We start from the raw sequence: 14,241 nt of genomic DNA, 5'->3' as shown, positions 1-14,241 counted from the left end.
GAAGGGTAAGAAGCACTGAGTATTATATGAGTCGACTGAGCGAGGCTACCGAGCACTGAGTATACTGTGTGCTCTGGTGATAGCAGCTCCCTGAGAGAGGGCACAAGGTACTGTGAGCCGTGGTGAGACAGCAGTGACCGTGAAGGGTAAGAAGCACTGAGTGGTATATCAGTGGCCTGAGGGAGGTTGCCAATCACTGAGAATATTGTGTGCTGCAGATGCTGTAGTTCTGTCTGTTTTTGTTACTCTCTGCACCTTTGCACACAGGGTTCTTGTCATCATTCTTAGGTGCAGGTTTAACTCCTGTGTCTGCGTGATCTGTCATTCCTGTCCTTAAACTCTGTCCCTCTTCTGTCGCATCCCACAGTGCAGGACTCAGTTCATGGAGGGTGAAGGGGAATTTTTGAGTACTGGATGGGGAAGTACTTCAGTGCTGCTTTACTTGAGGGATGCTGAAAGGGGATGGAATGAGGCTGGGTTGTGATTCTCATTTCAGCGACTGACCTGTGGCTCGCTGCTTCAACAAGTGAGTGGATGTGATACTTTACAGCAGGCACGGGCTGCTGTGCCTCTTCTACTCCAGTCCCTCTTTAGATGGGGTCTTGGTTCTACTCTGTGCTCCTCCCTTCACCTTTACCTCGAAGGACACACTTCAAAGCATTCTGTGGAAACACTTCAAGACATCCAGCTCCTGCTCATCCAGTTCTTCTTTGCTGACCCACACTGTCTGTGCCTGGAACCTGTGTGACTACTGAGTGGTCTCAAGAGATGCAGCTCCCATCTGATCCAGTTCTTCATCACTGACCCGCTCTGTCTGTGCCTGGGGCCTTTGTGACTCCACTGAGAGGCTTCAAGAGATGCAGCTCCTGCTGATCCAGTTCTTCATCTCTGACCTGCTCTGTCTGTGCCTGGGGCCTTTGTGACTCTACTGAGAGGCTTCAAGAGATGCAGCTCCCATCTGATCCAGTTCTTCATCACTGACCCACACTGTCTGTACCTGGGGCCTTTGAGACTCTACTGAGAGGCTTCAAGGGATGCAGCTCCTCCTGACCCAGTTCTTCATCACTGACCTGCAGTGTCTGCACCTGGGGCCTTTGTGACTCTACTGAGTGGCTTCAAGGGATGCAGCTCCTCCTGACCCAGTTCTTCATCTCTGACCCGCACTGTCTGTGCCTGGGGCCTTTGTGACTCCACTGAGAGGCTTCAAGAGATGCAGCACCTGCTGATCCAGTTCTTCATCGCTGACCCGCTCTGTCTGTGCCTGGGGCCTTTGTGACTCTACTGAGAGGCTTCAAGAGATGCAGCTCCTGCTGATCCAGTTCTTCATCTCTGACCCGCACTGTCTGTGCCTGGGGCCTTTGTGACTCCACTGAGAGGCTTCAAGAGATGCAGCACCTGCTGATCCAGTTCTTCATCGCTGACCCGCTCTGTCTGTGCCTGGGGCCTTTGTGACTCTACTGAGAGGCTTCAAGAGATGCAGCTGCTGCTGATCCAGTTCTTCATCGCTGACCCTTAGTGTCTGTGCCTGGGGCCTTTGTGACTCTACTGAGAGGCTTCAAGAGATGCAGCTGCTGCTGATCCAGTTCTTCATCGCTGACCCTTAGTGTCTGTGCCTGGGGCCTTTGTGACTCTACTGAGAGGCTTCAAGAGATGCAGCTCCTGCTGATCCAGTTCTTCATCGCTGACCCTTAGTGTCTGTGCCTGGGGCCTTTGTGACTCTACTGAGAGGCTTCAAGAGATGCAGCTCCTGCTGATCCAGTTCTTCATCACTGAACCACACTGTCTGTACCTGGGGCCTTTGAGACTCTACTGAGAGGCTTCAAGGGATGCAGCTGCTGCTGATCCAGTTCTTCATCACTGACCTGCAGTGTCTGCACCTGGGGCCTTTGTGACTCTACTGAGTGGCTTCAAGGGATGCAGCTCCTCCTGACCCAGTTCTTCATCTCTGACCCGCACTGTCTGTGCCTGGGGCCTTTGTGGCTCTACTGAGAGGCTTCAAGAGATGCAGCTCCTGCTGACCCAGTTCTTCATCACTGACCCGCAGTGACTGCGCCTGGGGCCTTTGTGGCTCTACTGAGAGGCTTCAAGAGATGCCGCTCCTGCTGATCCAGTTCTTCATCGCTGACCCGCTCTGTCTGTGCCTGGGGCCTTTGTGACTCTACTGAGAGGCTTCAAGAGATGCAGCTCCTGCTGACCCAGTTCTTCATCACTGACCCGCAGTGACTGCGCCTGGGGCCTTTGTGGCTCTACTGAGAGGCTTCAAGAGATGCCGCTCCTGCTGATCCAGTTCTTCATCGCTGACCCGCTCTGTCTGTGCCTGGGGCCTTTGTGACTCCACTGAGAGGCTTCAAGAGATGCAGCACCTGCTGATCCAGTTCTTCATCGCTGACCCGCTCTGTCTGTGCCTGGGGCCTTTGTGACTCTACTGAGAGGCTTCAAGAGATGCAGCTCCTGCTGATCCAGTTCTTCATCGCTGACCCTTAGTGTCTGTGCCTGGGGCCTTTGTGACTCTACTGAGAGGCTTCAAGAGATGCCGCTCCTGCTGATCCAGTTCTTCATCGCTGACCAGCACTGTCTGTGCCTGGGGCCTTTGTGACTCTACTGAGAGGCTTCAAGAGATGCAGCTCCTCCTGACCCAGTTCTTCATCGCTGACCCACAGTGTCTGCTCCTGGGGCTTTTGTGACTCTATGAGAGGCTTCAAGAGATGCAGCTCCTCCTGACCCAGTTCTTCATCGCTGACCCACAGTGTCTGCTCCTGGGGCCTTTGTGACTCTACTGAGAGGCTTCAAGAGATGCAGCACCTGCTGATCTATGCAGGCCTCGAGAAATCTCTGTGGCGCGTCATATTTTATGAGGGCGAGCTACTTTTAGAGGCTACTGGCGCAATGAGGAGAAGTATGTTTATTTCTCCCGTTATTTCCTCTGTTCATGTGCTCCACTCTGCAGCACACGAAGGTGAACCTTCCTGAAGAAAAACTATCCTGCCCACAACGCAGACACCTTTGCACCCTGGCTGAAGGCTGCCCAAAGGATGCCAGCACCTGTAGAGAGCGGACCTGCTGCATGTCTTGGAATATGTGGCTCAGTTCTGCTCCTTTCAGCGACATAACGCAGCACGGCAGCTTTGCTTGCGGCAGTGCTTTGTAAATATGCCCCGTAGAAGCTAGTTTACAAATAAAGTGGCCCATCTGCACCCATGGACGTACTCCTTGAACGGATGCACATTCACTACTGTTTAGAATTCACAAACATCGGCAATAGTTGGCTTGGAAAGCGACACCACTCTCAGGTTTCCAGGCAAACTACAGAAAACTAGACACCCAAAAGGGAATGAGACAAATGTTTGCAAACAATCTAACCACTGGTAATCCCTCGGGGTAGGAATCCAAAGCATTGTTGTTTCCCCACTGGGCCACTCTAGGCAAGGGCCGTCTTTAGGATTACGCTGATGGAGTAAAGGCAGACGGGGTGGTGGAGAACTGTACCGCCTATACTCCTCCCTCCAAATGTAGAGATGTCTACCAGATCAGCAGACAGCGCTATACATTGGCAGCCACCGCTGTCATGGTGGTTCCTGTCAATGTAGAAAATGTTCAATGGACGGCTCCGTCACACATGGTGACCGGCTGTCAAAGGTTTATGTTTTTCAGAAACACATTCACAAAACTGGAGTTTGTTTTTAAACAATAATGACCCCCACAATAGTTTTCTTTTGTGGAGTGGGGTCATTGTTCTTTTGTTACTCTCCCTCGCCTCCTGGGTACACCTGGTAGTGACGAAGAGTAAAATAAAATAGGGTCAGACGGCTTATTTCTGATGACACCTATTTCATCGGTACAAAAGAGGGTGGTGATGGACGGAGCATCTGAATCAATCAAACACTCACAACCAGTCAAAAGATCTGGGTTTAATTCATCACCGTTCTTTAGCCCACTCTGCCACCCCAGTTCAGACATGGCTATATGCAAATCAGTCTGACCCTGTGCCTCATGGGAACAGTCCAGCCCGAACTGCCAAGCCATGTCTTCCCTGGACCGGAAACAAGCTTCCGAGGACCGGTTTCTGACATTCCAGCCGTCTTCAGCCCGGCTTGCTTGAATCCAGTGGCAAAGTGAGCAAGGGACTCACGTCTGAGCGTACCCTGCCACACTTATGGAGGCCAAAAGCGGTACAAAAGGGGGTGGTGATGGACGGAGCATCTGAATCAATCAAACACTCACACCCAGTCAAAAGATCTGGGTTTAATCCATCACGGTTCTTTAGCCCACTCTGCCACCCCAGTTCAGACACGGCTATATGCAAATCAGTCCGACCCTATTTCATCGGGCCATTGAAGGAAGTTTCACCCGGACAGAGTAAAAATGACTCCGTCAGCGTAAAACCTGCGGTCTGTCCAACTCTAAATCAGGCGGCAGACCTTGAGTTTGGCGGGTTGCTACAGAGTACCCGTCACCAAACTCTAAATCAGCCCCAGAGACCAACCTAATGCAAATCACTACTGACACTAAATTCTAAATTTCGTATTTGTAAAGCGCGACTACTCCCCACTGAGGGTTTCAAGGCGCTGTGGCTGTCGGGGAGATAAAGGCCCAGATGTAGGTAAATCTGATTTACCGACTCTGGAATACCGAATTTTACCGATTCGGTATTCTAGATGCGGTAAATCAGATGTAGGTAAACATTCAGTAATTTTTACCGAATCTGTATGATTCGGTCATTACCGAATCGGTATTTACCGATTCGGTAATTGCCATTGATTCCTATGGGCCTACAGGCCCACAGGAATCAATGTCAATTACCGAATCGGTAAATACCGATTCTGTAAAATTACCGATTTTGCAAGGGTGACAGGGTGTCACTTTCACACCCTGTTGCACCCCTGATTTTGCCTTGTGTGCCATGTGACACACATACATGCCTTAGGGCATGTCTGTGTGCCACATGGCACAGGTGTACATGCACAGATGTGCATGTACACTGGAATTCGTTATTTACCATGTAATAGTATTACATGGTAAATAACGAATCGGTAATGGCCTGTGGCACTGTTTTCAGTGCCACCTACATCTGTATTTACCGATTCGGTAAATTTACCGATTCGGTACTTTACAGAATTGGTAAATTTACCGAATCAGTAAATATACCGATTCTGTAAATTAAGCCTACCTACATGTCAATTCCCAAATACCGGTCAGTAACGGCCGAAATCGGCCGTTAACTACTGGTAATTGGCGACCTACATCGGGCCCTAAGTGAGCTATCGACCAGATTCACATGATGCTGTGCTGAGCTGCCACCAGTGATTGAACAGGGAGCCCTGTGCTCCTGCAGTCAGCCTCTCTGGCCGCAACCCCACACCTCTCCCTTCTCCTTATGGGACAGTTCTTCCAGGACCCTAGTCACGTCACCAATCACGCTGTGGCTCACTACTTTTTAGTTGGGAAATGTGAGATTTACAACCCCCAAATCTCCCTGACTAAGCTGCGCCCCTCAGGCTGAGCTTCCCTCACCCCTCTCTGCTCCAACCTCCTAATGCAAACATTTGTGATCCCCCAGTGACAGAACAGGCTGAGTGACCTCTGTGAACTTAACACTGATGAAATGTGTTTTATTTTTCAGGAAAATCTACCAGCACTTTGGCAAATCAAGGTGAGTGACTGACTTGTTTGTGATGAGTTTTGTGAGTCTCTGAGATTAATTAAGAGAAGACACAGAATGTTCTCATGATTGTTGAATGACAAAGTGAAAGGAACATTGGCAAAGAAACCAGAACATCTTGAGTGAAACCAGGAAGTCTTTTTTGTGTGTCAGAAACTGTGATCCTTGTCAGTAAAGCATCCATGTGGCGGGGGGTGGGGGTGGGGGGGGGGTGGGGGGTTGGAGTTTACAAGCTCTGTCCGTTTCCTTTTTAGAAAATTTTCACCATCAAACTGGACTTTTAAAAACATTTCCTAGAGGGCATCGCATTGTATTGATACCGTATTTCAAATACTTGGGCCCTGGAGAGAGCTTCAGTGCACCACCTTTAGGCCTTTCAGGGCATGAAGAATACAACCATACGCATGGCCCCAGAGAGCTTCAATGCACCACCTTTAGGCCTTGCAGGCCATGATGAATACAACCAAACCCATGGGCCAGAGAGAGCTTCAATGCACCACCTTTAGGCCTCTCAGCCATGATGAATACAACCATACGCATGGCCCCTCAGAGAGAGCTTCAATGCACCACCTTTAGGCCTCTCAGGCCATGATGAATACAACCATACGCATGGCCCCAGAGAGAGCTTCAATGCACCACCTTTAGGCTTCTCAGGCCATGATGAATACAACCATACCCATGGCCCCTAGAGAGAGCTTCAATGCACCACCTTTAGGCTTCTCAGGCCATGATGAATACAACCATACGCATGGCCCCAGAGAGAGCTTTAATGCACCACCTTTAGGCCTCTCAGGCCATGATGAATACAACCATACGCATGGCCCCTCAGAGAGCTTCAATGCACCACCTTTAGGCCTCTCAGGCCATGATGAATACAACCATACGCATGGCCCCTGGAGAGAGCTTTAATGCACCACCTTTAGGTCTCTCAGCCATGATGAATAAAACCATACCCATGGCCCCTAGAGAGAGCTTCAATGCACCACCTTTAGGCTTCTCAGGCCATGATGAATACAACCATACGCATGGCCCCGGAGAGAGCTTCAATGCACCAACTTTAGGCCTTGCAGGCCAAGATGAATACATCCATACCCATGGTCCCTAGAGAGAGCTTCAATGCACCACCTTTAGGCTTCTCAGGCCATGATGAATACAACCATACGCATGGCCCCCGAGAGAGCTTCAGTGCGCCACCTTTAGGGCTCTCAGGCCATGATGAATACAACCATTCCCATGGCCCCTAGAGAGAGCTTTAATGCACCACCTTTAGGCCTCTCAGGCCATGATGAATACAACCATACGCATGGCCCCTCTGAGAGCTTCAGTGCGCCACCTTAAGGCCTCTCAGCCATGATGAATACAACCATACGCATGGCCCCTCTGAGAGCTTCAGTGCGCCACCTTTAGGCCTCTCAGCAATGATGAATACAACCATACGCATGGCCCCTCTGAGAGCTTCAGTGCGCCACCTTTAGGCTTCTCAGGCCATGATGAATACAACCATACGCATGGCCCCAGAGAGAGCTTCAATGCACCACCTTTAGGCCTCTCAGCCATGATGAATACAACCATACGCATGGCCCCTCAGAGAGAGCTTCAATGCACCACCTTTAGGCCTATCAGGCCATGATGAATACAACCAAACCCATGGGCCAGAGAGAGCTTCAATGCACCACCTTTAGGCCTCTCAGCCATGATGAATACAACCATACGCATGGCCCCTCAGAGAGAGCTTCAATGCACCACCTTTAGGCCTCTCAGGCCATGATGAATACAACCATACGCATGGCCCCAGAGAGAGCTTCAATGCACCACCTTTAGGCTTCTCAGGCCATGATGAATACAACCATACGCATGGCCCCCGAGAGAGCTTCAGTGCGCCACCTTTAGGGCTCTCAGGCCATGATGAATACAACCATTCCCATGGCCCCTAGAGAGAGCTTTAATGCACCACCTTTAGGCCTCTCAGGCCATGATGAATACAACCATACGCATGGCCCCTCTGAGAGCTTCAGTGCGCCACCTTTAGGCCTCTCAGCCATGATGAATACAACCATACGCATGGCCCCTCTGAGAGCTTCAGTGCGCCACCTTTAGGCCTCTCAGCAATGATGAATACAACCATACGCATGGCCCCTCTGAGAGCTTCAGTGCGCCACCTTTAGGCTTCTCAGGCCATGATGAATACAACCATACGCATGGCCCCAGAGAGAGCTTCAATGCACCACCTTTAGGCCTCTCAGCCATGATGAATACAACCATACGCATGGCCCCTCAGAGAGAGCTTCAATGCACCACCTTTAGGCCTATCAGGCCATGATGAATACAACCAAACCCATGGGCCAGAGAGAGCTTCAATGCACCACCTTTAGGCCTCTCAGCCATGATGAATACAACCATACGCATGGCCCCTCAGAGAGAGCTTCAATGCACCACCTTTAGGCCTCTCAGGCCATGATGAATACAACCATACGCATGGCCCCAGAGAGAGCTTCAATGCACCACCTTTAGGCTTCTCAGGCCATGATGAATACAACCATACCCATGGCCCCTAGAGAGAGCTTCAATGCACCACCTTTAGGCTTCTCAGGCCATGATGAATACAACCATACGCATGGCCCCAGAGAGAGCTTCAATGCACCACCTTTAGGCCTCTCAGCCATGATGAATACAACCATACGCATGGCCCCTCAGAGAGAGCTTCAATGCACCACCTTTAGGCCTCTCAGGCCATGATGAATACAACCATACGCATGGCCCCAGAGAGAGCTTCAATGCACCACCTTTAGGCCTCTCAGCATGATGAATACAACCAGACGCATGGACCAGAGAACTTCAATGCACCACCTTTAGGCCTCTCAGGCCATGTTGAATACAACCATACGCATGGCCCTAGAGAGAGCTTCAATGCACCACCTTTAGGCCTCTCCTGCCATGATGAATACACCCATATGCATGGCCCCCAGAGAGAGCTTCATTCACTACCTTTAGGCCTCTCAGGCCATGATGAATACAACCATACGCATGGACCGGAGATAGCTTCAATGCACTACCTTTAGGCCTCTCAGGCCATGATGAATACAACCATACGCATGGCCCCAGAGAGAGCTTCAATGCACCACGTTTAGGGCTTTCAGCCATAATGAATACAACCATACGCATGGACCAGAGAGAGCTTCAATGCACCACCTTCAGGCCTCTCAGGCCATGTTGAATACAACCATACGCATGGCCCGGAGAGAGCGTCAATGCACCACCTTTAGTCCTCTCAGGCCATGTTGAATACAACCATTCGCATGGACCAGAGAGAGCTTCAATGCACCACCTTTAGGCCTCTCAGGCCACGATGAATACAACCATACGCATGACCCTAGAGAGAGCATCAATGCACCACCTTTAGGCCTCTCAGACCATGATGAATACAACCATACGCATGGCCCCAGAGAGCTTCAATGCACCACCTTTAGGGCTCTCAGGCCACGATGAATACAACCATACGCATGGCCCCAGAGAGACCTTCAATGCACCACCTTTAGGCCTCTCAGGCCATGATGAATACAACCATACGCATGGCCCCAGAGAGAGCTTCAATGCACCACCTTTAGGCCTCTCAGGCCATGATGAATACAACCATACGCATGGCCCCGGAGAGCTTCAATGCACCACCTTTAGGCCTCTCAGGCCATGATGAATACAACCATACGCATGGCCCCAGAGAGCTTCAATGCACCACCTTTAGGCCTCTCATCCATGATGAATACAACCATACGCATGGCCCCGGAGAGAGCTTCAATGCACCACCTTTAGGCCTCTCAGGCCATGATGAATACAACCATACGCATGGCCCTAGAGAGAGCTTCAATGCACCACCTTTAGGCCTATCAGGCCATGATGAATACAACCAAACCCATGGGCCAGAGAGAGCTTCAATGCTCCAACTTTAGGCCTCGCAGGCCATGATGAATACAACCATACGCATGGCCCCAGAGAGAGCTTCAATGCACCACCTTTAGGCCTCTCAGGCCATGTTGAATACAACCATACGCATGGCCCGGAGAGAGCTTCAATGCACCACCTTTAGGCCTCTCAGCCATGATGAATACAACCATAGGCATGGCCCCAGAGAGAGCTTCAATGCACCACCTTTAGGCCTCTCAGGCCATGTTGAATACAACCATACGCATGGCCCGGAGAGAGCTTCAATGCACCACCTTTAGGCCTCTCAGGCCATGTTGAATACAACCATACGCATGGACCAGAGAGAGCTTCAATGCACCACCTTTAGGCTTCTCAGGATACGATGAATACAACCATACGCATGACCCTAGAGAGAGCATCAAAGCACCACCTTTAGGCCTCTCAGACCATGATGAATACAACCATACGCATGGCCCCAGAGAGCTTCATTCCACCACCTTTAGGGCTCTCAGGCCACGATGAATACAACCATACGCATGGCCCCAGAGTGAGCTTCAATGCACCACCTTTAGGCCTCTCAGGCCATGATGAATACAACCATACGCATGGCCCCAGAGAGAGCTTCAATGCATCACCTTTAGGCCTCTCAGGCCATGATGAATACAATCATACGCATGGCCCCAGAGAGAGCTTCAATGCACCACCTTTAGGCTTCTCAGGATACGATGAATACAACCATACGCATGACCCTAGAGAGAGCATCAAAGCACCACCTTTAGGCCTCTCAGACCATGATGAATACAACCATACGCATGGCCCCAGAGAGCTTCAATGCACCACCTTTAGGGCTCTCAGGCCACGATGAATACAACCATACGCATGGCCCCAGTGAGAGATTCAATGCACCACCTTTAGGCCTCTCAGGCCATGATGAATACAACCATACGCATGGACCCAGAGAGAGCTTCAATGCACCACGTTTAGGGCTTTCGGGCCATGATGAATACAACCATACGCATGGACCCTCAGGGAGCTTCAATGCACCACCTTTAGGCCTCTCAGGCCATGATGAATACAATCATATGCATGGACCTAGAGAGCTTCAATGCACCACCTTTAGGCCTCTCAGCCATGATGAATACAACCATACGCATGGCCCGGAGAGAGCTTCAATTTACCACCTTTAGGCCTCTCAGGCCATGATGAATACAACCATACGCATGGCCCCTCAGAGAGCTTCAATGCACCACCTTTAGGCCTCTCTGCCATGATGAATACAACCATACGCATGGCCCGGAGAGAGCTTCAATGCACCACCTTTAGGGCTCTCAGGCCACGATGAATACAACCATACGCATGGCCCCAGAGTGAGCTTCAATGCACCACCTTTAGGCCTCTCGGGCCAAGATGAATACAACCATACGCATGGCCCCAGAGAGAGCTTCAATGCACCACCTTTAGGCCTCTCAGGCCATGATGAATACAATCATATGCATGGCCCCAGAGAGAGCTTCAATGCACCACCTTTAGGCCTCGCAGGCCATGATGAATACAACCATACGCATGGCCCCAGAGAGAGCTTCAATGCACCACCTTTAGGCCTCTCAGGCCATGATGAATACAACCATACGCATGGCCCCAGAGAGAGCTTCAATGCACCACGTTTAGGGCTTTCAGCCATGATGAATACAACCATACGCATGGACCCAGAGAGAGCTTCAATGCACCACATTTAGGGCTTTCAGGCCATGATGAATACAACCATACGCATGGACCCTCAGGGAGCTTCAATGCACCACCTTTAGGCCTCTCAGGCCATGATAAATACAACCATATGCATGGACCTAGAGAGCTTCAATGCACCGCCTTTAGGCCTCTCAGCCATGATGAATACAACCATACGCATGGCCCGGAGAGAGCTTCAATGCACCACCTTTAGGCCTCTCAGGCCATGATGAATACAGCCATACGCATGGCCCCAGAGAGAGCTTCAATGCACCACGTTTAGGGCTTTCAGGCCATGATGAATACAACCATACGCATGGACCCTCAGGGAGCTTCAATGCACCACCTTTAGGCCTCTCAGGCCATGATGAATACAACCATATGCATGGACCTAGAGAGCTTCAATGCACCGCCTTTAGGCCTCTCAGCCATGATGAATACAACCATACGCATGGCCCCGGAGAGCTTCAATGCACCACTTTAAGGCCTCTCAGGCCATGATGAATACAACCATACACATGGCCCGGAGAGAGCTTCAACGCACCACCTTTAGGCCTCTCAGCCATGATGAATACAACCATACGCTTGGCCCAGAGGGAGTTTCAATGCACCACCTTAAGGCCTCTCAGCCATGATGAATACAACCATAAGCATGACCCTAGAGAGCTTCAATGCGCCACCTTAACGCCTGGGTACTGGGTTTTTCGGAACCGGTACTGATCCGGTAACCCAGCGGTGCCAGGGACAACACCCAAAGACCTCGAGTACTTTCCTGATTCAGACCACAGAAACACGAGTCTTCTAGGTGAAGTCAAGATCGAATTTTATTGGCTGCAGCCAAGTAACAGGCGTCCTAGAAGTACAACATAACCGTGTGTATATTCTCAGGAGACTGCTCGTTTTTACAGAGCCGGCCTTCTCTTTTTATACAGAATATTGAGCTTCAGGCAAGAATTCCTAGCTTTACAGTCGGTCATACAAATATTTCTACTACAAAGAGAAAGCAGAGTCATGATGGCAAGCCCACATTTCAGTTTGTCCAGTTCATGATAGATTACCGGGCAAGACCCAGAACTTTCAACAGATATCGACAGACCCCCAATAAAACCGGGCACCTCCTCCTTGTAAAACAGGCCATTAAGAAAAGACAGGGACAGGTGTGTGTGAGATAAAACATGGTTTGTATGCGATGAACGGTTTATGACATGTTATGCCTTGATACTAATCTCGTTCGGCCACTGAGATGGTAACGGCCCGAACAGGTTTGGCTTGAGGCAAATGGAGTCAGCTCGCCCAGGTCACAGAGGAGTCAGCAGAGGTGTACGTGTCCTTACAGAACAAATTCGGCCTTGGTCATTTGACTATGTAAGGGAAATCACAAAATGGATGCCGCTCACAAAATGGAACCCAAGGGTTCAAGACGAAAACTACGATTTCAGGGTGATTGTGTCACTTGATCGTGACGCAAATGCTGGTGTATAGTATCCCATTCATTACCGGTCTGCCAATACCAAAATCGTCATGATACGATGATATTTTTGACACGGGTGCGGGGCTTCGGTACCATACAATAGCGGGGTCCAGAATTTTCAGTACCACAGACTCTCCTTTTGCCCTTGCATAGGCATTAACCTATACTCATGCTAATCTGAGTCTAGATCTGTATTCATAAAGTCATTGAGATGTTGCTGTAACATCATCCTATTTCTTAGTCCATCTCTCGATACAGGTTTCCTTACACATGACGTAGCACAGAGGCCACATATTGCAGGAGCGCACTGCACGCACAGACAGAACAGAAAAAGGATGGCTAAGATCATCCCAACGGCTATCAGGATCTTCCATCCCCAGGCAGATATCAGTCCCCAGAACCACCCCATTAAGGACCAGTCTCCTTCATCCACGTGAATGGACTCGGAGATCTTATGCAGGTTGGAGATGGCCTGGTATACTGTCGGAGCGTTATCTGGGATGAAGATGCAGCAACTGGATTGGATGACTTTACATACCCCACCACGGTCTGCGAGTATGACATCTAGGGCAACCCTGTTCTGAAGAGTCATAAGGCGGTCCGACTGGAGCTCTGCAGTCAAGTTACTAAGGGCACCAGCCGTTTCGACCACGGTGGATTCAACTACCCTTGTCAACTGGCGAATGTTCCTGCTGTTCACCATAGGCCCCCAAAACGGCAGAAAACCTTTTGCGAAATCCCCAAACTCTTGTTCCGCAGTGTCGTCTTTACTCACAACACCCCTAACTGTCCTTGTCCTATGGTAATCTGCCGCGGCCGTGTAGGTGGGTGGCAACAGGAACGAGATGAAACATGTGCCCGAAAAGTCAGGGGGCAGCCATGTATATGCTCTATCATGGCAGATGAAATATGTACCCTTAGCCGCTGAAAATGAAGGGGAGGTCTGAGACGGGAAGACATATGTTTCGGTACAGACACTCTTCCCTAACTGAGCTCTGGGGTTTTTGCCATTTCCCTGCAGACATAGGTGACCTTGATGGGGTACTATCCAAATTGGGGAGGATTTCTTTGCTTGCTGGCTCTCACTTAAGGAAATTCCATATTTTGTTATATTCCATCTACTGTAGGCCTTCATTTCGTCTCTGTGTGGTATTGGGTTCTCCAGGCCTACATACTCCGCAGAATACCCTCTACACCATAACAGATGTTGGCACGGAAACTGGAAAATGCAAAAGACAAGTTTATTAAGACCCCATGGGGTGGTGGTACATTCCTACAGCACCCTTCGGTAATGCAAGAAGTATCACACCGAACATCGGTGCGAGTCCTCTTTTATACAGTTTTACGGTAATAAAATGTAGGCGGAACACATTTACAGAGCTTTAGGCACATATATGGTCATTTTTGGAACACAGCCAACGCATGGGAGGGGTTACAACACCACTGGTCAGTTTGGAGGGACATTCCT

The 14,241-nt window shown here is 50.1% G+C and overlaps 1 protein-coding gene across 2 annotated transcripts in view; it reads left to right on the top strand.

Moving 5' to 3' along the window:
* LOC147710013 (DLA class I histocompatibility antigen, A9/A9 alpha chain-like) overlaps window positions 1-14,241 on the top strand; it is a 401,757-nt gene that overhangs the window by 340,993 nt on the left and 46,523 nt on the right. The window contains exon 6 of one of the 2 annotated variants that reach the window (XM_086920685.1): window positions 5,621-5,650. The exons of the other annotated variant lie outside the window; for it this stretch is intronic. Within the exon in view, the coding sequence (XP_086776811.1) occupies window positions 5,621-5,650 (30 nt within the window). The remainder of the gene's footprint in view (window positions 1-5,620; window positions 5,651-14,241) is intronic. 2 annotated transcript variants of the gene reach the window in all.

The sequence above is a fragment of the Lissotriton vulgaris genome, chromosome 5 (assembly GCF_964263255.1).
Source record: "Lissotriton vulgaris chromosome 5, aLisVul1.2, whole genome shotgun sequence".
NCBI classification, from domain to species: domain Eukaryota; kingdom Metazoa; phylum Chordata; class Amphibia; order Caudata; family Salamandridae; genus Lissotriton; species Lissotriton vulgaris.
Note: the sequence above shows the minus strand (reverse complement) of the source record. Positions and strands in the feature narration are given on the sequence as shown.